The 23,460-nt window shown below is 48.5% G+C and overlaps 11 protein-coding genes across 11 annotated transcripts; 6 read left to right on the forward strand and 5 right to left on the reverse strand.

The window, feature by feature from the left end:
• Window positions 1–818: 818 nt before the first annotated feature.
• LCP9604111_262 (isopenicillin N synthase family dioxygenase) lies at window positions 819–2,122 on the forward strand (the record flags this gene model as incomplete). Its single annotated transcript, XM_039068577.1, has 6 exons — window positions 819–977; window positions 1,033–1,140; window positions 1,190–1,609; window positions 1,668–1,804; window positions 1,852–2,023; window positions 2,075–2,122. 6 exons carry the CDS (start codon window positions 819–821, stop codon window positions 2,120–2,122), a joined length of 1,044 nt encoding a protein of 347 aa, XP_038932810.1.
• A 360-nt stretch (window positions 2,123–2,482) lies between these two features.
• On the forward strand, window positions 2,483–4,105 carry LCP9604111_263 (epoxide hydrolase family protein; the record flags this gene model as incomplete). The annotated part of the gene is made up of 8 exons (XM_039068578.1): window positions 2,483–2,703; window positions 2,769–2,902; window positions 2,972–3,244; window positions 3,309–3,317; window positions 3,373–3,559; window positions 3,616–3,736; window positions 3,794–3,949; window positions 4,007–4,105. 8 exons carry the CDS (start codon window positions 2,483–2,485, stop codon window positions 4,103–4,105), a joined length of 1,200 nt encoding a protein of 399 aa, XP_038932811.1.
• Window positions 4,106–4,413: 308 nt separating this feature from the next.
• On the reverse strand, window positions 4,414–6,064 carry LCP9604111_264 (MFS transporter; the record flags this gene model as incomplete). The annotated part of the gene is made up of 5 exons (XM_039068579.1): window positions 4,414–4,499; window positions 4,550–4,723; window positions 4,782–5,624; window positions 5,679–5,924; window positions 5,977–6,064. 5 exons carry the CDS (start codon window positions 6,062–6,064, stop codon window positions 4,414–4,416), a joined length of 1,437 nt encoding a protein of 478 aa, XP_038932812.1.
• Window positions 6,065–7,399: 1,335 nt separating this feature from the next.
• Window positions 7,400–8,705, forward strand: LCP9604111_265 (uncharacterized protein; the record flags this gene model as incomplete). The annotated part of the gene is made up of 2 exons (XM_039068580.1): window positions 7,400–7,605; window positions 7,676–8,705. The coding sequence occupies 2 exons, from the start codon at window positions 7,400–7,402 to the stop codon at window positions 8,703–8,705; spliced, it is 1,236 nt and encodes a 411-aa protein (XP_038932813.1).
• Window positions 8,706–8,961: 256 nt separating this feature from the next.
• rpnL (proteasome regulatory particle lid subunit rpnL) lies at window positions 8,962–9,878 on the reverse strand (the record flags this gene model as incomplete). Its single annotated transcript, XM_039068581.1, has 2 exons — window positions 8,962–9,240; window positions 9,312–9,878. The coding sequence occupies 2 exons, from the start codon at window positions 9,876–9,878 to the stop codon at window positions 8,962–8,964; spliced, it is 846 nt and encodes a 281-aa protein (XP_038932814.1).
• Window positions 9,879–11,293: 1,415 nt separating this feature from the next.
• LCP9604111_267 (putative tubulin-specific chaperone c) lies at window positions 11,294–12,693 on the forward strand (the record flags this gene model as incomplete). The annotated part of the gene is made up of 4 exons (XM_039068582.1): window positions 11,294–11,408; window positions 11,492–11,652; window positions 11,704–12,429; window positions 12,487–12,693. 4 exons carry the CDS (start codon window positions 11,294–11,296, stop codon window positions 12,691–12,693), a joined length of 1,209 nt encoding a protein of 402 aa, XP_038932815.1.
• Window positions 12,694–13,268: 575 nt separating this feature from the next.
• LCP9604111_268 (uncharacterized protein) lies at window positions 13,269–14,596 on the reverse strand (the record flags this gene model as incomplete). Its single annotated transcript, XM_039068583.1, has 3 exons — window positions 13,269–13,345; window positions 13,398–13,612; window positions 13,671–14,596. 3 exons carry the CDS (start codon window positions 14,594–14,596, stop codon window positions 13,269–13,271), a joined length of 1,218 nt encoding a protein of 405 aa, XP_038932816.1.
• Window positions 14,597–14,765: 169 nt separating this feature from the next.
• LCP9604111_270 (uncharacterized protein) lies at window positions 14,766–15,431 on the reverse strand (the record flags this gene model as incomplete). The annotated part of the gene is made up of 1 exon (XM_039068585.1): window positions 14,766–15,431. The coding sequence occupies one exon, from the start codon at window positions 15,429–15,431 to the stop codon at window positions 14,766–14,768; it is 666 nt and encodes a 221-aa protein (XP_038932818.1).
• Window positions 15,432–16,066: 635 nt separating this feature from the next.
• On the forward strand, window positions 16,067–20,019 carry LCP9604111_271 (coatomer subunit alpha; the record flags this gene model as incomplete). The annotated part of the gene is made up of 6 exons (XM_039068586.1): window positions 16,067–16,096; window positions 16,178–16,227; window positions 16,290–16,609; window positions 16,667–18,565; window positions 18,615–19,702; window positions 19,765–20,019. The coding sequence occupies 6 exons, from the start codon at window positions 16,067–16,069 to the stop codon at window positions 20,017–20,019; spliced, it is 3,642 nt and encodes a 1,213-aa protein (XP_038932819.1).
• Window positions 20,020–20,448: 429 nt separating this feature from the next.
• LCP9604111_272 (flavin-linked sulfhydryl oxidase) lies at window positions 20,449–21,194 on the reverse strand (the record flags this gene model as incomplete). Its single annotated transcript, XM_039068587.1, has 2 exons — window positions 20,449–20,971; window positions 21,028–21,194. 2 exons carry the CDS (start codon window positions 21,192–21,194, stop codon window positions 20,449–20,451), a joined length of 690 nt encoding a protein of 229 aa, XP_038932820.1.
• A 483-nt stretch (window positions 21,195–21,677) lies between these two features.
• On the forward strand, window positions 21,678–22,976 carry LCP9604111_273 (putative transcriptional regulator; the record flags this gene model as incomplete). The annotated part of the gene is made up of 1 exon (XM_039068588.1): window positions 21,678–22,976. One exon carries the CDS (start codon window positions 21,678–21,680, stop codon window positions 22,974–22,976), a length of 1,299 nt encoding a protein of 432 aa, XP_038932821.1.
• Window positions 22,977–23,460: the final 484 nt, after the last annotated feature.

A 23,460-nucleotide genomic window follows, 5' to 3' on the forward strand; every position in this document is an offset into this window, starting at 1 on the left:
ATATAGTGTAAGCCGAATATTCTTTTAGATAGGTGCCTTCGTTCACAACATCCACATTCCCGACTACAACATTCACCTCGATCCGAACAATCCTGGACCATTTCTTCGCGCATAAACCAGTCTGAATTACGCCTGAAGCTATAGTAGAGGTCTTTGGAGTCCAAGTGAAACCTATACTCTGCTTGGTAAAGGGCGTGCTCCTTTATAGTTTATTGTGCTTGGATCTCTTCAAGCTGCTTATTTGCGTTCTCAAATTCAGTTGTATCAGAGTTAGACTTCCCATTTGATTCGATAGCCATAGCCTTTGGTAGAGCTATAACCTTATGTTGTAGCCATTCCTCACGCTGTATTACTTCACATAGAGCGCGCTCGGTAGTTAAGAAATAACTCAGTGAGTTTAGACCGAACGACGTAGTTTGACCCGTATCTTAGATATTCATCTTTTTGGTAAAAGTCAAAGGTTGTACCACCGAAGAATCCCATAATCGTATTTAGAAAAGCTGTAAGGTTAGTATGGTGGTTACACGAATGCAGACCGCATTGAAACAAAACAAGACCTCGGCCAATCAACCGATGAACCGAAAGGACAAGCATATAGAGATACCATATTAATTTACACAAACTGGTTAAACATCACAAAAGACGCCACAAAAGACACCACAAAGGACGTACATAATAGTCGTATCGCCCCGGTGGCATATTCAGTCGCCCGTAGACGTTGTACAATCGGCGATTCGTGGTTGGTGAAGATACCGGGATCCACCTTACCCCGCGAGGTATAAATCGGCAGTTTCTCTCTCTCTTGGGAGCACACAACAATGACCGAGCCAAAGACTGAGAGCTCGCAGCTCGCCGATTGTAGTCATATTCCGATCATCGACCTCTCAACTTTGGATAGTCCAAATTTCGATGAGCGACGGAAGCTTGCTCAATCGATCTATGATGCTTGCACTCAGGTTGGCTTCTTTTACATCAAGGTGTGGCTCTTAGGGCGCTCTTGAACCTGATCAGCTATTAATTTTGCCCGCTCAGAACCACGCAATACCGGAGGACAAGATTAATGGCATACACGGTTCCGCGAAGCGGCTCTTCGATCTCCCCGAGGAGCAAAAGATGAAGTTTTATATTGGAAACTCCCCCGTACGCCTGGAAATCTGAAGTTCAAAAATACATCCTAAGATTATACTAGAAATTCCGCGGCTACAGTCCCCTAGGTGGTGAGAAATCCACAGGGACAGACGATGATCCCATTGCCGAAGAAGATGCTGTCAGCGCTCTCTCTGAAGCCTTTGACATTGGATACGAAACTGCAATGGATCCTCAAAAATCGACAGATGACCCTCTTCCCCGTGATCCCTACGGACTGTATGGAGATAATCAATGGCCCAGCCAAGATATACTTCCAAACTTCACAGAGACCTATATTGAATATTGTTCCATGATGCTCGGGCTCTGCCGAAAGTTGATGAGAATATTTGCCCTCGCATTGGGCTTGCCCGAAGAACACTTTGATGCGATGACTAAGAACCCAGGTGTCACGTCTAGGATGATGCATTACCCGCCTCAGCCAGTGAAGGAAGAGGTTCGTGAAGGACTCGGGGCTCATACGGTAGGCAATTGACCAAAAGGCAACAAAGATACCGAATGATTTACTTATCCGCTGTCAGGACTTTGAATGCTTCACCATTCTCTCACAGGGTAGTGTCCCGGGCCTGCAAGTCTTGAGCCACAGTGGTGAGTGGATACTGGCTCCGCCATTGCCAGGAATGTTGGTCGTCAACATTGCAGATTGCCTGTCAATTTGGTAAGACTAGCTCGGTCATTCAGGAGAATGCGTGCTGACTTATTTAGGACGAATAAAAAGTTCAAGTCGACTATTCATCGGGTGACAAACTTGACTGGACAAGAACGTTATTCGATTCCCTTCTTCTTTGGAGTCGACTATGATACAACAGTGTCAGTTCTACCGAATCATATTTCGGATGATCGGCCTGCATGTAAAGAGCCCTTCAAAGCAGGCGAGGTGAGTCATAGAATGGGTTGAGTACCGATGTGATAACTAACGAGGGAATAGTGGGTTCGCGAAAAGCTATCAAAGGCGTATGTTGGCTATGAAGGCTAGGATACTGAATCTTATTGAGACATAATTTCCATCTTGCTTGCCCTGCTAAACTTCAGTCATCCTGCACTGGAATATGTTGTTCAAAGGCTGATCACTTCTTCCCAAATAATTAATCCCAACCTTCAATCTTCTCTAAATCCAACCCTAGGAATCCAACTAGCCCCGGTGAACAAGAGGAGTTTGTAAGCATAGTCGCGGAACCCCGCACATGACATGACGCAGTTGCCTGATCGAGCTATGTGACACCAGTGGGTCCACTTATATATAGATTAGGTAGTCTCCTCCCGCTTCCCTCTTCTCTTCTCCTCCTCTCCTTGTCGTCCATATTTAGCTGGATGGATAAAAGCTACTTACTTCGCAATGTCTTTACTATTCAGTTCTCCACCCTCTAAGGCGACGGCCTCCCTTACACCGTTCAAGGCCGCCATCCCTAAGGCCAAACTCGTCGAGCTCGAGACGTTGATAAAGATAGCGAAAGTAGCACCACCCACCTACGAGAATTCCCAAACAGACCACCGTTATGGTGTCAATAGGGATTGGCTAGTGAACATGCAGGATCAGTGGCTTCGGTCTTACGACTGGTAATGATACTACAGCCCACCATATGTACATCCCAATACATGTTGAGACTGAATTATTATACTAGGAAATCCTCCGAGGATCGAATCAACAGTTTCCCTCAGTACACTATGGAGGTTGAAGATCTTACAATTCATTTTGTAGGATTGTTTTCGGAAAAGAAGGATGCTGTTCCTATCATTTTGTTGCATGGATGGCCTGGTGGGTCTATCTTGGTCTTAACCTCACAACAGGAAAATGAGCAAAACAGAGACTGACATATCATTAAAGGGAGCTTCCTCGAGTTTTTGCCTATACTGCAGAGGTTCCGAGAGGAATACACGCCAGAAACCTTGCCCTATCACTTGATTGTACCTTCTTTGCCCGGTTACGCATTTTCCTCTGGGCCCCCATTGGATAGGGACTTTGGAACAGGTGACATCGCTCGTGTTTTTGACCGACTGATGAAAAACCTCGGCTTTGAGAGCGGATACGTTGCCCAAGGAGGTGATATTGGAAGTCAAATTGCCAGGCGTTTGGGCACGGAGCATGAAAGCTGCAAAGGTACGGAAAAGTCATGGTATTCCTTTTGCGGTGATTGAGCCTTCTCTGACAAGTTGTGTTATAGCTGTACACGGTAAGTGCTTTTTTCATCAAAGTTATTTAAAGACTAGAATACGAATATCAGCTAGTCAACGCGGTTTTCATGAAAAAGCCGGACGGCATGACAGACGACCACCTGAACGCCTTTGAATTACAGGGCATCGAGAATATGAAGAAATTCATAACTACGAGCGTAGGCTATGCGATTGAGCACGGCACTCGACCCAGCACCATCGGACAAGTTCTGGCATCGAGCCCTCTTGCTCTACTAGCGTGGTGAGTCGTGCAAAGCGAAGCGTAGTCAGCAGAAATCGCAAACCTGACACCTGCAGGATTGGAGAAAAGTTCCTGGATTGGGTCGACGATCCGCTTGCCCTAGAAGACATTTTGGAATCTGTCACCTTGTACTGGCTTACGGAGACGTTCCCGCGGGCGATCTATACTTACAGACAGGTGAATTTCCCTATTATTTTCGACTTCCATCAGCAGATATCTGATGTGGGTAAATAGAGCTTTCCTGCGCCACCGGTTATGATCGCCAATGACCCTCGTTGGTATATCCACAAGCCATTTGGATTTTCTTCTTTCCCTGGGGAGCATGTTCGACTGCCGCGCTCGTGGATTGAAACCACTGGAGACTTGGTATTCTGGGAGCAGCACCAGAAGGTATACGATGTGGCATTTGAAGAGCCGAGATTTGATACTGACGCTGTTTCATTATAGGGTGGTCATTTCGCGGCACTGGAGAGGCCTGATGAATTGAAGGCGGACCTAGTCAAGTTTGTAGATCAGGTGTGGCCAGGTATTAAGAGAGCCGACTAAGTTGAGACTAATAAGTAGGGCAGTAGAGCATTTGCCAATTGAGTTAAAATTGTCTGGAGTGGAAAGTATTCAGGAACTGTGAGTAGCTGATGCAATATTAACCAATGAGAGTATATTTAGTCGCCCGTCAACGTCGATTCCAATAGTAACATTAATTTAAACTACGTTCGCACTTTGTTATTGATATTTTTGCATTTCATTTTCTATCTCATATGTACTCCGAGGCAAATCAACCTTACTAAAGTACTCGTATCACAATAAACGATTCTTGGGACTAGTTCGAACGCATATTATCAACTAGCCAATGTTTAAACCGAAGCTTCGGGGGCTTCAGGTGAGGCTAAGGTATCCAACCAAAGCCAGGAAATGACGGCCTGGATGAGGCAGGTAATAGCTGCACCGGGTGAGTAAATTGAACGATACGTTATGGAAAGCATGACTCACCTAGTGCCACAGTCATGTAAAAGAAGCCAACTCCTTCGAATAGCGAGCCAGTCAATAGAGGCCCGAGCATCATTCCGAGACTATATCCTACTTCAGTCATGGAAAAGACTCGCAAGTTGCTTCTGTTGGCCTCGAATAGCTGCGCATCTTTAGTTTCCATGTCCTTGACAACATCTATTGAAAGTCACATTTGTTAGTGGAGGAACGAACTACACAAAATGTGATCACTCACAAGCCAGTTGCACGGCTCCTACGCCGCGCACAAGAGGTAGGATACTACCCAAGGCAATCAAACTGGTGGTAAAAATAGACTTTCCAGCTGCATCTCCTCCGGCCCATGGGAAGTGGGAGTCTCCGGGCATCCCTAGAAGTAAGATGAGAGGGATCATCGCAAGCCAGCCGAAGACAGTAGGTCCCCGTATTCCGACTCGATCGCGAAGCCATCCGGATGGACCGCTGAGAAGGATATTCGGGACTTGGAGACAGAAGAACATCATACTAATGAGTAAACTCTTCCAACCGAATGCTTGTCGCAGGTGGACAGGGAGAGTGTTGTTAATGCCAGACATGAGGGAGGAGACAACGACGACGTTGGCCAATCCGGTCAAAACACGTGGATCGGAGAGCATGATTCTGTAGTACTCATGTTTGAGGTCATGCTTGTTCTCCACTTTACAGTCATCTGGATTGACGGTAGACGGTGCCTCAGAAAGCAGTGCAGTCGTCTCTTCTGGGTCCACCTCATTGCTGACCACTGACACAACAGGCTTGCTCAAAGAATCAATTTTCTTTGACGATTCGAGGCCAGGCTCAATCATTACCAGGCGTGCAATGATATCCAAGACGAGTACGATCAAGGGAAGTGACCAGGCGGCCCAGTAGCCAAATAACTGGAGCAATGCGCCACTCACTGTTGGTCCGCCGACCATTCCTGCCGTTACAAATGACATGGCCATGCCCATCGACTGTCCAAGGTGTTGCTTGTCCACATTATTTGCCAATAGAGCAAATCCAACCACCCAAGTTCCGGCACCTGCCATGGATTGCAGGATGCGACCAAGGAAGAGAATCCAAACTGTTCACGAAATCAATTTCAAATAATCATCATCAAGTTTAAATATTCTCATACCGGATGGGGCAAGAGCAATCATAAGGGTCCCTATAAAACATCCTGCCAGGGCGATCAATAGTGGTTTCTTTTGGCTCGGAGTCTTCTCGGCAAAATGCGCGACAATCGGGGCAGAAACGAGACCAATGAACCCATGAGTGGTGAGCAATGCCGTAGTGAACGTCTGAGTCTGTGATGGATCCAGGTGCAGTCGTTCTTCAAGCATATAACTCAAGATCGGAGTAAGAAACCCGTAGAGAAATGTTTCTGATGGATGGTTAGCATGACTCAGAGTGAGAACCGTGAAACAACCACACACCTGCGAATAAGGCAACCGTGATGGACGAAACCACCAAAAGGCGAGATGAACGCCACCTGTAGCCCCATGGCTTTGTATCCTTGTCCATTTTAATATATTGAGAGTTTGACAAGAGAAGAATGAAAAAGTGGGGGGCAGAGAAGAAATTAGTTAAGTAGTTTTCAGGCGCTATGATCACAAATAGAATCCCATTATATCAAGCTAGCTCATGGAGATAACACTATTTTCGATTTCGTTTACGAGCCCTGCATGTTTAGTTCGTCTTTCTAGTGCCGGCAATGGCTTTCTATTGGTAATGCAGTTCAGATCGTGCTCGCGTCTAAGCCGAACACCCTGATCGATACCTCAATGCGCCTCTAATGCACCTCAAATGCAGCTACAAGGAAGGCAACACGGAAATCACAACGAGTGTGTCACACTTAGAGTTCACGCCCTTTTTGCAGATCCGTCTTATGTACTATGTACTATGTACAAGCATACACATCCTGCAATGGTATCCCGAACAGAACTTCAAGAGCTCACGGAACATTTACATTTCAATCGCGATTGATCCACTTACCCCATAAGTGTCGAGCTATTACGCAAATCTGCCAATGTATCTAGACGCACATAGCCCGTCGGCAACCGTCGGACCTGCCGCGGTCTTATGTACCAAGTATGACTAGGCAGATCAAAGTAGTATCGGCACCGTAGCTTGCGTGTTCGGTCCTCTGATCTGAAACTGGTAAACGGCTGAATCCTCACGGGGTAGAAAAACGGGGTCTACATGCAATGCGGTGAAACAATGATAGTTCGAGGGATAAGCCGCGGCGTGAGGCATGCATGAGACAGATCTTACTGCAAGTCCAACTTTGAGGGTGTATATCATCTTAAATTCTGATAGTAATGTATTGTTCTATTCAATATATATTTTCTCTTTGGAATTTACTTGGTAACTCCAAATGCAACCAATCCGGCATACCATCCTAGTAGGAACTATATATAGCGACTATAATGTAGTATCGGTTCTAGGCAATCGCTACAAACAGTGAGTCTTATTGGTGGGATACTCCGAAATGGCTAAGACCACTCATATAAAACGCCAAGTATACTTAGTACACATCCAGACTATCCTCTGTAGACGCGATATCCTCGACTTCAAGGTGGATATCTCACCGCCCCACTATGTGATTTTTGACTCCAAATCCTATCAACGCAACAGATTGAGAGCAACGAGATTGTCAAAGGATCTCATTTCGTTCATCGTGTGCATCGTCGGAGTGGAAATAGTGTGTCACGCGACTTGAACTTTTGATATACGTACCCTGTCGCGGTGACATTGTCGGACATATTCAAGACGCCACATTCCGCCCCCTCCGGAGTCGACAGCTAAACTCCGAGACTTGCAAGGGCTAAAATCATTCTAAATTCGGACTAGAGCAAAATGGGAAGCATTCAACATCCCCAGTCGGCGACTACAGTCTTTCTAGACCAGCCACCCAGTTGCCTGGAGTTCTGTCCCGAGGCCCCAGACTATTTCATCGTGGGCACCTACCTTTTATCAGAGAACAAAACTGAAGATGGAGGAATCGAGCAGTCCAAAACTGGGAGTCTACAACTATGGAAATTAGACCCTGTTAGCAAGACATTGTAAGCTAACCGCAATCAATCATATTACCTAGTATAACGCCCTCATAACAAACCCACTAACAGCACTTAGATCCCAAATCCAACGAATTGCCCTCCCATACGCAGTCTTTGACCTGCATTTCCACCCAAGACACAAGAACCTATTCGCAATTGCAAGCAGCGTGGGATCAGTGGCTCTATTCCAAGTATCCAACTCCACCACCGGAGACGCATCCGCAACTCCAACTCCAAGCATCACCGAGATATGGACGAAACAAGTACACGAAGACCCCTCAATCCCAGCCCTATTTCTCGCCTGGGCACCGCAAAACTGGTTCCCGCAGCTCGCAGCCGATGGCTTCGCCGTCACATTCTCAGATAGCCGGACAGCCGTCTTCGGGACAGAGGAGGACATCCGCCAAGAACAGAGTGTAGCCGAATGGGGTACATACGAAGCCAAACAGATGATCGAAGTCTGGTTTGTCGCATTGTCCACAAGCACCGGAAGCCCAACTGCGAAGTCCCCGATCCCGTTCATGTTCACGGGGAATGACTTCGGCTCGCTACACACGCGCCGTTTCGATAATACCGCCGAGTTGGATGATCCGGACGAGCATGTCTCGCCCATGCTGCTCGAGCATGATGATCGCGCCCGCCACCACACTGCTGGTGTCACTGCTATCTTGCCTCTTGATGTTCCCCTGGTCGATGATGCGCCGGTTCTTCTGACGGGGTGTTATGATGAGAGTCTTCGTGTGTACCATGCTACGCGGAGGGGAGAGGTTCTCGCTGAGCAGGGGCTTGAGGGTGGGGTTTGGCGACTGCAGTTGTTGGATACGACGAGGATTCCGGCCGAGGATGATGCGTCGAAGGTATCCGAGTACCGCTTTCTGGTGCTGGCGAGCTGTATGCATGCCGGGACGAGGCTTGTACGGGTTACGTGCAAGTACGAAGATAGGGCTCCGAATTGGGAGATTGAGGTTCTGGCGAAGTTTACTGAACATGAGAGTATGAATTATGCTAGTGGCGTGTGGGAGGGTGGACAAGATACTACTGAGATATTGTGCGTCTCGAGCAGTTTCTATGATCGCAGGCTCTGTGTCTGGACTGTTGATCTATAGTCAAATAAAAAGCCATGCCAAATTGGGAAGGCCATCTAGACGCTGAGACTATACCGTCAGCAGGTCCCGGTTTGTCGACTATTGTAATGCTACTGGAGATTCGTAAGCCGAAATTATTCTAACATGATTGTAGTCATGAACACGCTAGAGAATGCACGATGCATAAGCGACAGGTATACAAGTACAGCCGCGCCCGAAGACAATAAAAGAGTCATTCATATCCGAAAAAAGTATATCGTTCCCATTGAGCGTGTAATTAGACAATAGTCTCCAGCTCGCGAGCGTAACCCAAAGCATTCTCAATAACGGTGCCGCTAGCCACCAGAATATCCCGCTCAGACCTAGCAGTCGCCTCGGGCTCAACAGGGAAGTATATCCGACCGTCGCGGAGGATCCAGCCGCGCTGCTTGGCAAATTCGATCACTGCACCCTCAGACTCGAGGAAGAGGAGGTTCTTGGCGTTGGAAATGGGGAGGGAGGGGTATGCCTTCTCTGAGCAACCTGCGATTTCATTGCGGATAGTACCGATGAGAACCTATAAAGCTTATGATCAGTATGCTTGCCGACAGAGACATTGAGCTCGAGCTGAGCACGCATGCAACTTACATTTGAAAACAGACCAAAGTCTTCCGACGGAACACGTTCGGACTTCGTCTCCCTCCACACCTTGTCATAGCTTCCCTCCATCAAGTTGCGCTCCAGCTCAACTGGATACTTGATGCACGCATCATCCTCAACACTGCCACCCTTCAAGCACGCCTCTTCTACCAATCCCTCTAGCACTGTGTGGAAGTTGGCACTGTCACCCATGCTCAAAAGAAGAAGCAGATACAGCCCCGTAATCTTGCTGCGCTGGCTAGTGCTGAAGTCGAGTTTCGAAGAGCCCTGCCCGGGCAGACCGGCATGTCTCTCAAGATCGTAGAATGGCTGCAGTTGCTGGTAGTACCGTGTGAATAGCTGCGCGTCAGTCTGGCGGATGGAGGCGAGTGCTCCGAGTTCGAGGACTTGGCGGGCAAGGACGACAAGCTGGGGAGGTGTGGAGGAAGTCGGAATCAAAGCATTTTGCATAAGAAGAGCTCGCTTGGAACGGCTGAGAAGGTCGTTGGCGACGTCGAACTGTTTGCGCTCGATAGCACCGTGGAGCTCTGACACAAGGGACTGTAGATCGGACATGATGGAGATTGTGTGGGTTCAGGGCAATACTGAAAGGAAATAAGGCAGCCTAGCCGGTGTATGGCAAAGGCAGTAATTAAAGCAGCGGAAACGATAGAGAGTTTGGATTTTGATTGATGATTGTTGGCGACATTCCGATGCTCATGACGGAGCTGTGGTAGGCGGTCAGCGTGCAGTCACGTGTGGGCATTTTGATAGTCGCTGATGATGACTTCCACTACTACCACCACAAGTCAGGCTATATAATATTTGTTATTGGATTGAACCAAAAGATGGCCCAGTATCTTGACAGCTATATATACTATTCAAATTGATGTCTACGCATGGTCATCCGGCAATGCGTGTCCCGGATGGCATACGGATGTTTTAGCCTAGCTAGAACAGGTATGGCGCAATTCAAGCTTAGGTATCCAGGAAAATAGCAAAAGGTAAAGGTAGATGCATATCAACTCGATATAATTCTGAGAAAGTAATTCGTCACTCATCGCAGGCCCAGTGAGCCCGGCAAATCGAGTGACACAACGAACGTCATAGAATGCAGTGACAAACCTTCTGATATATATATCAACAGCCCATCGAGAGACTGCCTGTATATGTACTAATTATGTACTAATATCTAAAGCATACATCAAATTTATACTCAGTACAAGGTGATATGCTTCTGTTTGACTCCCTGGGAATTAGAGACCGGAAATTATCAGGATCCAGCTATAAGCTGTCAATCTAACCTCATGAACAGTCTCATACTTGTCCGACGGAACAAAACCTTACGTTGCAATGGTTTCAGGCTAGTGCTCCCACTGGGTATGATCAGCCCTCAGGGCTCAGAGCTTCTCACTCTTTGTCAATCTAGTAATAGAAAACAATCAAAACAAACCATCCCATATGGCATCCTCGATTTTAGGAACTTGCTACCTCTAGTCGTTCTCCAACATCCTTGAAGGGTAACATATATATGTGGTACAGTACAGAATGACGAAGTATAAAGTCAAGTTGATGGCCTGAAATCTACTCGGATCATCTGATTTCCGACCTCCGTGCGATGCGGGATGATCGACGTCACAGTGAAGCGCAGTGAGTATCGCGTCAATCTGACTTCAAAATAAGAAAATTTATATTGGATACTGTGGGATTGACTTTAATACAGCTCGACTTCTCGGATATCCGAACTTATTCTGGATTTTGCGCCCAAGGTGATTTATATAAATATTTGAATGTGGGGAAATACAGAGTGCCAATCATCTATCGCAAATCAGCTCGCCAGAATTCATTTAGCTTCAATATCGTGCGGGGTGGTATGATCAGCTCAGATCAAATCGACGTCATTGCTACATTCCCACGTATCTCACAGAGCCTCGACCTTCCCCAGTCTTTCATCTCCGCTTTCAATACTGAACCAACATTTTGCAAACGCCATGGCTGAAGCAGAAACACAACCACGTCGACTGTCGGCGGATAACCAATCAGTTTCGAAAGCCGATGTTTCTATGAAGGAACGCTTCTTCCGCTACTTCCAGCATGAGATCACCGGTATGTTCCCGTTGGTATTCAGACGCTACATCATTATCAAGCCACACAATTTCAAAAGACCCTTGCTAATGACATTCTTCTAGATTTGCAGCAGGAGATGGATCGGCTTGCAGATACGTCTCTCGTGGGTGGTGAACGTGCCGATGCAACAGACCACTGCCTTGCCGGGATCGTACGGTTATCCAATGAGGTCAAGGATGCAGCGAGCTATATCCCCACTTATGATCAGAGGGTGTACGCAGAGGTAAACGCGACTCACAATATACCCAATAGAGCAGAGCTGACATAATTACAGGCAATCAAGGCTTTGCAGGATCGATTGAGCGAAATACGTGCAACATTCGAGCCCCGATCCAAGTTTAGCTTCAAGAACAAGAAAAACACCTCTGCTGTATCTTTGTCTGATGCTGCCGTGCTGGCAGTTGAAGGACGGCTTAGCATCCCTGGGTACCACTCTCCAGGTGCCTCGTCTATTGACTCGTCCGCCAACCACACACCCAACTATCCTTCCACCCCACTGAACGAGCCAGACAAGCAGCAACAAGAGCGACCGGAGCTTGCGCCCACTTCATTCCCAGGTGGCCCGGTCGGGGACTTTAGCACAAATTCCCAGTCGGAGAATCCTCCCCCTGGTGCGTTTGCGGCCACCGGCGTATCCTCTGTGTCGGTCGATGACCATTATGGCCTTCATATTATGCTTCCGGCCTCTGGGTCGTCACCCACAGTCCCGGTATCAATCACCTCCTTGAATCGCTGCATCGTGGATATGTCCATTCCTACCGCCAACGGAAAGCCATACGCCAGTCTGACTGCCAAAGGGATCAAAGAAAGCTTATTGATCTGTGGTCAAGTCAATGGCCCCGCACACATCACCGGTGTTAAGAATAGCGTGATCGTGATCTCATGTCGCCAGTTCCGCATGCACGACTGCAGCGACGTTGATGTCTATCTCAGCTGTTCTAGCAACCCCATCATCGAGGACTGTTCCAATATTCGGTTTGGTCGGATCCCGAAGGCCTATGTCAGTGTTCTCCTCGTCGCTATATCTTTTGGGTTTAACTTACATTCTTCTATCTAGGCTTTGAGGCATGACCGTCCCGATCACGAAGACCGTTGGAGCCAGGTCGAAGATTTCAAATGGATTAAGCAGGAGCCTAGTCCAAACTGGAGGCTGCTCGACCCCAACGATGCCGTTCCTGAAGAGGTCTGGGCAGAGATTGTTCCCGGCGGGCCGGGATGGTCTCTTGAGGACATCTTGCATGCCATTAATGTAGTCCCAAACTAGTTTTATCCGCTTGGTCGTTCGATGTCTTACTTCCTGCTTTAATGGACATGTTCCTGCAGGACGCATCCTCGATATCAATTGTCATCATGCGCTCACGAGATTGATTACGCCATTTCTACTTCGAATAATTTCAAGTTCTACTCTTTTATTTTTGATGCCACCATTATCAATTACGATTTTTTGCAATGTTTGAATTTGTGGAAGGATTCAAGGTTATTGCGTTACTTCAGCATGTACTTGTAGACTCAGCTATATATCTGTAACTACACACAGAAATATACGAGATTGACGAAGGAGCATATACTGACTTGAGTGTAATGTACAATCTCTCATTTAGTGGGAGAGGAATATATATTTTAGGCGCCTATGCAGCCTAGTAGTCTGACAGTATGAAAACGTTTTTCATGCTAACATTACGCTAGCCTTTTGGATGTCGTTTATAGCCCGGAGGATGAAGATAATTGGCAAATTACAGAATAAGACATAAAACGCCTTTCCAGGTTTAAATGTGATCAATAACATTACTTTTGAGAGGTAGACTAGGTCACTGTTTGTGATCTGCAAAAGTTCAAGGATTACGCGTTCCAAGTTGTGGGCACTTTAGGGTAATTCTTCGCGTGGTAGCCCAGGTCTTCATAGACGGTTGCATCTCCTAGGATTCAGGTCAGTCTCAGGATCAACAGAAAATTAACGTCGCAACATACCTTGGAGGGAATCAACCCGATGCTCGTCTTCGTCTGCCATTTTCTCCAATTCCTGACCAGGCTCTTCCTCCTTAGGCTGTTTATCACCCATAGAAGACGCAGCCTTGCCAAGGTCATTCTGCGCCGAGCCGATCATGAGGAATTGAGAATAAGGATAGTCCAAGAACTCTGGCTGCAGAGGCACCCATCGGAGATCTCCGAATTTCTCAAGTACCCTAACGAGAACAATGTTAATATGAGAATATTTAAATCACTCCATGGAAGACAGCTTACGATGGAGGGAATTCTGGATTCTTTGGTAATTGACCAACTGGTGGACCAGGAAACTTGGGACTCTTCGACTGGACGATCCAACTTCCGCGTTCTTGCAGGCCAAAGTCCTCCTGGACATCACCCAACTCGGCCGGAATGGTCAGGATATAGGCGAGATGGGATGCCCGAGGTGCGGAGGTGATCGCGTAGACACCCTCCGCGTAGGGTCTGGCTGCCTCGGTATGACGTTCACCTCGGGTGGAAGTCTGGTAGGTTTTACCAGCGATGAAATTATCGTGGAGAGCTTGCATGGATTGTCCAGCCTTCTCCACAAATCCCATTTCTCGTTCTCTGGAAGAGGTCGGAAACTTCTTTTTCGGGAGTATCATCAACCGACACGAGGCGTCTTTTTCGACGGAGTCTTGGCCGTTGTCGAATTCCGCTCCAAGGGCGGTTGGACGGAGGACAAAGAAGCTCCGCGCGACATCGCCGAAACTTTCAGGCTCGTCTACATCGACGCGTGGGCGGAAGAAGAAGTAGATGAAGCCTTTTTCGAGAATGTTGGAGGGTACTAAGTTTTCCCTCTCCTCGGACTTATGAAGACCTCCCTCAATTCCTTGCGGTTTCTCCGGATGGCTTTCGACTGGTTTCACCGTCGATGCTTGTCCTTCGGGTGGTTCTTCTGTCTTGACAGGTGCTTCTTCTGTCTTGACAGATGCTTCCTCTGTCTTCTGCACTGGACGGTCTACCGATGTACCCGGTACTTCCTCCTTTTTCAATTCGTCTGGCTTTATATCCTCCGTTTTCTCCTTTTTCGGCTGTGGAGCTTCATCGCCTGAAGCTCTCCGCTTTGTTCCCTTGGAAGTCTTGCCGGTCGGCTCGGCGGAAGTTGAAATGGCCTCCTTGGCCTTCTGAGCAGCGTGGCGTGAGGATGTCCGTGTAGCCATGATGAATGGTGGATTTTGTGGACGATGGTGAAGATCAAATCTGATGAAGCAATGGGATTTAGCCCCTAGGGCTGTAATGAGATACAGATGACGTCATGTCGTACGTTGCAAGTCCGCATCCGTGACTTTGCTAGAAATGACCGCTCAGAATGCCATTATAATAGAAGTTTCAGTCGATATCCATCTCATCGGCCATGGGCCAGTTGTTCATGGGGTCGTTGCCGTTCAAGTCGATCGATGCTGTCTCCGAACCGGAGCTTTCATTCTCGTTGGCTTCCCGGAAAGCGCCAAATGAGTCTATGTCTTGAGCATGCCACTTTGGAATTTCGCTAAACCTTTGCCTTTTGGGACGATGCTCATGAACCTCGGTCTGGGTCTCGGCCGACGCATGTCCTTGTGCGAAAAACGGGTAGCATTGTTGTGTAGCGAGAGTGTTGTGGGCTGGCTTTCTCTTCTGTCCTCTCTTTCGCGCCGAAATAATTGTATTGCTATTCGATCCATCGGGTTCGTAGCCCATGTCATTCAGGTAGTCTGTCAAGTCGCGCTGCCATCGTTCGAACCGATCCGGGAGGCATAGTCGATCTACCCTGGGTAGGCTAGTTTCTAACTCATCATCAGGCTCTTCGATATCGTAGGGCTTGATGACTCGAATTTTGTCACTGTCCTCGAGCGGATCCATGTCATGCGCAGGCGTTGAGGGTCCTGAGTCGTCCATACTCTGCTCCCTTTCCTTGGGCTGATGGTCTGCTGCAGCATCAGAAGTAAGGTCGGCGAAGTATTCAATGGGCTCCTTAAACTTGTCAGGACTCGTATCATTCATTGGAAGGTCTTCCATTATCTGATATCAAGTCTTGAACCCAAACGGCGTTGACATGGCAATCCGAGGTAGACGGTCAAGTTGCAAAAACCATAACTGAGCTCCCAAGGCAGGAATGATGGAGTATGTGACTGGAGAAATGTATGCTATTAAAAAATAAAGTACAATGAAGAGATCAGGAAAATCGCACGAGAATGGAACGCGCAAGAAAGCCATGGTCGCTATAACATCATGGCCTTCCAGATGCTTCTAACGTGGGGGTGATAAATAACCGCATATATGTCCACTCGACGTTGAACTTTGGATGCCGGTTCGAAAAAAGAGAAACCATAATAGGAATGCAATATACTATGAGAATATATCACGATTCCACTTCGACCCTGATCTAAAAATAATCAAGTCTCTTTGGACAGCGTAAAGATCGAGACCAGCTCCCCTGACCTCTCACCGCCCGGCAGCATGATTGGCCGATGTCATTCGCTTCCACAATAGAGTCCACGTTTAGTTAACTGCTACACTAACACAAGCATCAAGTGTTTACCTTTCGCTCTTTTCTTTCTTTCAGGTGGATGCGGTGGTCGCCTCTGCCTTATATTGCTCTCTAGTGTGCGGAGCTTGCTACTTTACAGTGCGGCTCCGGCCAAATCTTCAAGATGCAGTCCTCCCCAAACATGCTCACCAAGGTACACCCCCTCGGGCATCTTAATGCGCCATCGAACAATGGGACTCAATTGAAGATGCTAATCATTCTCTCAATTGTTTAGTTTGAGTCCAAATCCTCCAGAGCTAAAGGAATCGCGTTCCATCCCAAACGGTCAGTCAATCCCGCGGAGGGACACCTAACACCTCAAAGTGCTCAATCTGACCACAAAACAGACCATGGATCCTCGTCTCCCTTCACTCATCCACAATCCAACTGTGGGACTACCGTATGGGAACTCTTATCGACCGATTCGAAGAACACGATGGCCCGGTTCGCGGCGTTGACTTCCACCCAACCCAGCCCCTGTTTGTATCGGGAGGTGACGACTACAAGATCAAGGTCTGGAACTACCAGACTCGGAGGTGCTTGTTCACATTGAATGGCCACTTGGATTATGTGCGAACAGTTTTCTTCCACCCCGAGCTGCCCTGGATTCTGTCTGCGTCCGACGACCAGACCATCCGAATCTGGAACTGGCAAAATCGGTCACTCAGTAAGATGCATTGGAGCTACCTGCAATAACATCGACTAACACGTCTACTCTTTTTAGTCTGTACGATGACCGGTCACAACCATTATGTTATGTGCGCTCAGTTCCACCCCACCGAGGATCTCATTGCCTCGGCCTCGTTGGATCAGTCAGTTCGCATTTGGGATATCTCCGGCCTGCGGAAGAAGCACTCGGCCCCAACCTCGGTTTCCTTCGAAGACCAAATGGCAAGAGCCAACCCAAACCAAGCCGATATGTTCGGAAACACCGATGCAATCGTTAAATTTGTGCTGGAAGGTCATGACCGTGGTGTTAACTGGGTCTCGTTCCACCCCACACTACCCTTGCTCGTGTCAGCCGGTGACGACCGGTTGGTTAAGCTCTGGCGCATGAGTGATACTAAGGCATGGGAAGTCGATACTTGCCGCGGCCATTTCCAGAATGCCTCCGCTGCTCTGTTCCACCCGCACCAAGACCTCATCCTTTCCGTCGGCGAAGATAAGACGATTCGCGCATGGGATCTCAACAAGCGTACATCCGTTCAGTCCTTTAAGCGCGACCTTGATCGATTCTGGGTTATCGCTGCCCACCCCGAGATGAACCTGTTTGCCGCGGGTCATGACACTGGTGTTATGGTCTTCAAGCTCGAGCGAGAGCGCCCTGCGTCTGCTATCTACCAGAACCAGCTGTTTTACATCACAAAGGATAAGCACGTCAAGTCATATGACTTCAGCAAGAACGTCGAGTCGCCGCCGTTGCTTTCGCTGCGCAAGCTGGGTTCCCCATGGGTCCCCCCACGTACCCTCTCTTACAATCCCGCTGAGCGTGCTATTTTGGTTACCACGCCCGCCGATAATGGAACTTATGAACTGATTCATCTCCCCAGAGATGGTACTGGGGCTGTTGAGCCTACAGATGTTAAACGTGGACAGGCTACTTCGGCAGTCTTCGTCGCCCGCAACCGCTTTGCCGTCTTCAGCCCCTCGACCCAACAGGTCGATATCAAGGATCTTAGCAACTCCACAACGAAGACAATCAAGCCCCCAGCGGGCACAACCGACATCTACTTTGGTGGTACCGGATGTCTGCTCTTCATCACCCCTACACATGTTACTCTTTTCGACATTCAACAAAAGAAGCAGCTTGCAGAGCTTGCTGTCAGCGGGGTGAAGTATGTGGTGTGGTCTAACGATGGATTGTACTGCGCTTTGCTCAGTAAACACAACGTCACTATCGTGACCAAGACACTCGAGCAGGTTAGCACCTTGCACGAGACTATTCGCATCAAAAGTGCTACCTGGGATGACGCCGGTGTCCTGCTTTACTCCACCCTTAACCATGTGAAGTACTCCCTTCTCAACGGTGACAACGGTATCATCCGCACTCTTGACCAGACTGTATACCTCGTGCGCGTCAAGGGACGCAATGTCTATGCTCTTGACCGCAACGCCCAGCCACGCATCTTGGAGATTGACCCGACTGAGTATCGTTTCAAGCTTGCCCTTGTGAAGCGAAATTACGACGAAATGCTTCAGATTATCAAGACCTCGAGTTTGGTTGGCCAGAGCATCATCTCTTACCTGCAGAAGAAGGGTTACCCGGAGATTGCTCTACAATTCGTTCAAGACCCTCAGACTCGCTTTGACCTTGCCCTTGAATGTGGTAATCTCGAGGTCGCCAATGAAATGGCACGGGAACTCGACCGTCCCAACTTCTGGACCAGACTTGGAGCTGAGGCATTGGCTCATGGTAACCATCAGATCGTCGAAATGACTTACCAAAAGCAGCGTAGCTTCGACAAGCTCTCTTTCCTCTACCTCTCTACCGGTGACCAGGAGAAGCTTTCTCGTATGGCCAAGATCGCCGAACACCGTGGCGACTTCACCTCTCGTTTCCAAAACGCCATCTACCGTGGCGACGTTGAGGACCGCATTCAGATGTTCAAGGAAGTGGACTTGTGTATGTACAACCCTAGTGCCGATTGTTTCTTTCATACTAATTCTCGCAGACCCTCTCGCCTATCTTACTGCCAAGTCAAATGGTCTGGTTGAAGAGGCCGAGTCCATTTTGGAGGCTGTTGGTCTCACCGAAGATCAGATTGTCCTACCTACACTCGATCAACCTCTGAAGGTTCCTCACCCTATTGTACCCACTTTCAATTCCAATTGGCCCGTTAAGGCTGCCGGTCACTCGTCCTTCGAGAAGGCTCTTCTTGGAGAAGTTGGTGTTGCTGATGAGGAGGCTGGCGCTGTTGGATTCGAGATTGAGGAAGAGGAGCAAGAAGCTGATGTCGCCCGGGAAACCCTCGATGATGACGAAGAGGCAGTTTCCGGATGGGATATGGGTGATGATGTTATTGTTGAGGAAGAAATCGACTTTGTCAATGTGGAAAGCGCCGAAGCTGGCGCCGGCAGTTCTGAGGCTGATTTGTGGGCTCGTAACTCCCCGCTGGCTGCTGATCACGTCGCCGCTGGCTCTTTTGACACTGCGATGCAGCTCTTGAACCGTCAAGTTGGTGCCGTTCAGTTCGCTCCTCTCAAGCCTCGCTTCCTCGAAGTTTACAAGGCGACCAAGACCTACCTCCCGGCGACTGCTGGTCTACCGCCTTTGATCAACTACGTGCGCCGGACCATCGACGAGACTGACTCCCGGAAGATGCTTCCCATCATTCCCCGAGACCTAGAGACCGTTGCCAGTGTTGACTTGCAAGAGGGTTATGCCGCTATGCGGTCCAACCGATTGGAGGAGGGCGTGGCAACATTCAAACGTATTCTTCACACTGTTCTCGTTAACACCGTGTCATCCGAAGCCGATGTGGATGAAGCGAAGAAGATCATTGCCACTGCTCGGGAATACATTCTCGCTATGTCGATCGAGCTCGAGCGCCGTACTCTCTCTACCAACTCCCCTGAGGATCTCAAGCGCAGCCTTGAATTGTCTGCCTACTTCACAATTCCCAAGCTCGAGGTCGCTCACCGACAACTAGCGTTGATGGCTGCCATGAAGTTGGCCTTTGCCAACAAGAACTACGGCTCAGCCTTGAGCTTTGCCAACCGGATGCTGGCTAATGGAGGCTCCGCTAAACTTTTGGAACAGGTAAGAATTCTTAAAGTTCAATTTTCCACTTATAATATACCAATGCTAATTATGAAAAACAGGCCAAGAAGATCAAAGCTCAATGCGAACGCAATCCTCAAGACCAGATCGACATTGACTTCGACCCCTTCGCCGAGTTCGATATCTGCGCTGCGTCCTTTACCCCTATCTATAGCGGCTCTCCCAGTGTCTCAGATCCCTTCACCGGCGCCAAATACCATCCCCAATACAAGGGAAGTGTCGACCGGATATCAGAGGTTACGGAGATTGGTGCCCCGGCCAGCGGCCTACGCCTGTTCGTCCCCAGTCAGTTTTAATTGCCGCATGACGAAGCATAACGGTTTTTTGCCTTTTTTCTCTTCTTGAAATGAAGTTACAAAATGGGTACATTTTCATCTGCACGAGGAGAAGTTGTGTTTGGCGGCGCTATTCATTTTTTTTGGCTGGGAGAAAGACAAACCTTCCTGCACACAGTACCAGTCCCCTTGTCTAGATGTCTTTTTGTATCCAAGATTATAATTGCTTAGCGATCTAGTTTGTATGCGAACATGTTTTGTCCAAAAGCTCTATCTCCTAGGTATTGCCCAAAGGTCTTGTCTTCGCCTGGTATTCATGTATTACCCGCTTAGTAGTGATAAAAGCAATCCGTCTTTATTTGCCAAATATGCATATCTAATGTACAAGGGAGATCTAAACCGAAGAGTAGAGAGAAGACCACTCCAACAAAAACACCATAAACGTACAGTTCAATTACACCGACCATCTTTCCACCCAGTTCGCCACCTCTCTTCCCACAATCGACAATCAAACTCCTTCTTCCCAAGCTTCCGATTGACCTCATTATGCGCCTCGCACATCCACCACCCAAACTCCTTCCGGCTCTCCAGTCTCGGCTGATTCCGCCCACTCGGATGCGCCATCCATCTCTGGAAATCATCCGCGCACACCCAGCAAGGGTACAGCTTTGAAAAGAACTTCAAGAACCCGCCCATATTAGCCTGGTGTTCCGTATCTGCCTTTTCGGGGTATGTGGCTGCCATCGAGTGCAATAGTGTCCATGTGGAGCGACCTAGCTCTTCGACGTCTGGCGGGCAGTCTGAGGGAGTTTCGCTCGGGGAGGGGGTTGCAGCGGCGGCCAGAGCTGGCGTTGAGGTCGTCATTTTGCCTGTGTTCGAATTGGGGGATGAGGTAGCGTTGGAGTTTGCATTCTTGAGTTCGGCTTGCTTGGTCAATGCTCGCCATGAGGCGACGGAGGTGCAGGTGCGGCAGCTGTAAGGTGGGTATATTAGCGCCGATCTCGGTTACGGCTAGTCGTAGATACGTACGGCTTTCCATCTTTGTCCAGGACTACACCCTTGGGCAATGGCGCGGCTTTCGGGTCATCGTCTCCGGTTGGCTTGGAGGAGCTTGCGGAGTTCGCGGGGGTTTGCTGGTTGAATATGGACCCTGTGCCTTTATATTGACTACTGACTTCCGGTGGAGCCGATGCCATTTTTCACCTGTGATTATTTGAATCCCTCGACAGATTGGTGATTTGGAGTGGTGAAAGTGATTCGAGGTTGATTTCTAATGGATTGCGGAGAAACACCGGAGGCGAGAAAGAGGTAATAGTGACGGATATTTGGCGCAACAGTCAGTAAAGAGAACTTGGAATAAGCTAGCAAGATCCTTAGAATCAATGAGCTTTGAATATGTAGATCCAGAAACTGAGCCCTTGAGCAAGAGTCGCAAATGACATACAAGTCTAATGTCATGCCGATCAATCTCGATCCGGCTTTGTCATCCATTCACACGCGCTCGCTCAACCCAGACGCGCTCAAGTTCGCAGTTTGATTGAGATAAATAAATATCTTTCTTCTATTACTCTGCTCTTTGGTCCTTATTTCCTCACATATCGTCCGAGGAACTGGACGATTCATACGAACTCGCTCCTACACCATTAACCTCCTTTCGATCGCCATAGAGTGACATAAACATGCCGCCGAAGTATACGTTGTCCGACTCTGAAGCTGAGGGTGAGGCACCCAGCACTCCCTCTCATCAGATTCTCGAGAAGAGCCTTCGTGACCAAGTGGCTGCAATCTTCAAGGCGGGAAATTTGGAGGAATTGACCGTGAAGCGCGTGCGACTTGCTGCGGAAAATTCACTAGGTCTCACAGCGGGGTACTTCAAGACTACAGGTGACTGGAAAGCGCGGAGTGAAGATATAATCAAGGACGAGGTGGTGAGTCTTTGTTTGCATTTGCAGTGCTTCTTTAGCTTGCGCAGCTTCAGCGGAAAGACACTGATTGCGATGCTTTTACAGGGAATACAAGATCAGGCAATATTAGATCCACAATCACAAACACCTTCTCCCTCGAAGGCCAAGCCTACTGCCCTTGCGAAACGAGCAAAATCCGAGACCGCAACAAAGCCCAGGAAGCGCCAGAAGACTAAGACGCCGGTATCCGATGAGGAAGATGAGCTACCGGCCCCGCCATCCGAGACTCATGAGGTCACAAAGCCCAAGAATCGATCGAAGGCACCTATAAAAAAGGCACCCGGGAAGAAGGTCTCTGTACAAAAACACAAGGACATGTCAGACGGTTCTGACTTCCCTGGTGATGAGAGTGATGATGTCGCAAAGCCGAATAAACGATCGAGCACGCCAGTGACGAAGTCCCCTTTGAAGAAGTCGCCAGCAAAGAAGGCCTCCGTACCAAAACTCACCGAGGATGTATCAGATGTTCCCGACGATGCTTTGAATGCCACAAAAATGACCAAAGATACCAAAGATGATTCGGAAAGCGAGATGTCGGTGGTGCTTGACGAAGAGCCCCAGCCCAAGGCCCCACGCAAGCGACAAAGAAGTGCCGGAGAAACTGCAACCAAGACGAAGAAGAAAGCGACCAAAGCCACCAAAGCCAAGGAGGAGGATATTAGCCCGGACCAGGCTGAAATCAAACGACTACAAGGATGGCTCGTCAAATGCGGGATCCGTAAGCTTTGGGGTAAAGAGCTGGCGCCATATGACACCCCCAACGCCAAAATCAAGCATCTCAAGGGGATGCTTCAGGATGCTGGAATGACTGGCCGGCCATCTCAAGAGAAGGCAAACCAGATCCGCGAAGAACGGGAGCTGAAAGCGGATTTAGAGCAGATCCAGCAAGGCGCAAAACAATGGGGTGCTGTGAGTGACGAGGATAATGATGAGGAGGCGAAGCCTCGGCGTAGGCTGGGTCGGGGACGACAGTCGCTTGCGTTCTTAGAGAGTGAGGGCGAAGAGACTGATTGATGGATAGCATAGGGTCCGTAATGAATGAATTTGTCGGACTGGTTGAGCTGTGATGAAATCGGATGATGCGTTTTATCACTATGTATTTCATACTTCATAGTTCATAATGTCCAAAAATATAGCAATAGGAGTCTCCCTCATCACCCGACTTTCGGTCTACTCATGCGCTGCGCAGTCAGGCTGAAGATGGCAACAGAAGAGATAAAGAGGACGAGATTGTAGAACTAAACTTGTTAGCATGATCAAATCGACTCGAGGGGTCCATTGACATACTGCTTTTCGCGAGTACTCGTTCTCCTCCGCCTCGGTTCTAGCCTCGACAAAGAGGCGTCGCAAGTTAGGGAGGTTAGCCTGCAGAAGTGTTAGTCTTGGTGGTTGGATAATTTGACTGATGTAGAATAAATACCATTTACACCGTGATGGTCTGGACTAATGGCAAAATAAATGAAAGAGAGAGTTGATGGCCATAGAGCGGGAGAGTCCA

This window comes from Penicillium roqueforti (assembly GCF_015533775.1).
Source record: "Penicillium roqueforti strain LCP96 04111 chromosome Unknown scaffold_01, whole genome shotgun sequence".
Lineage (NCBI taxonomy): Eukaryota > Fungi > Ascomycota > Eurotiomycetes > Eurotiales > Aspergillaceae > Penicillium > Penicillium roqueforti.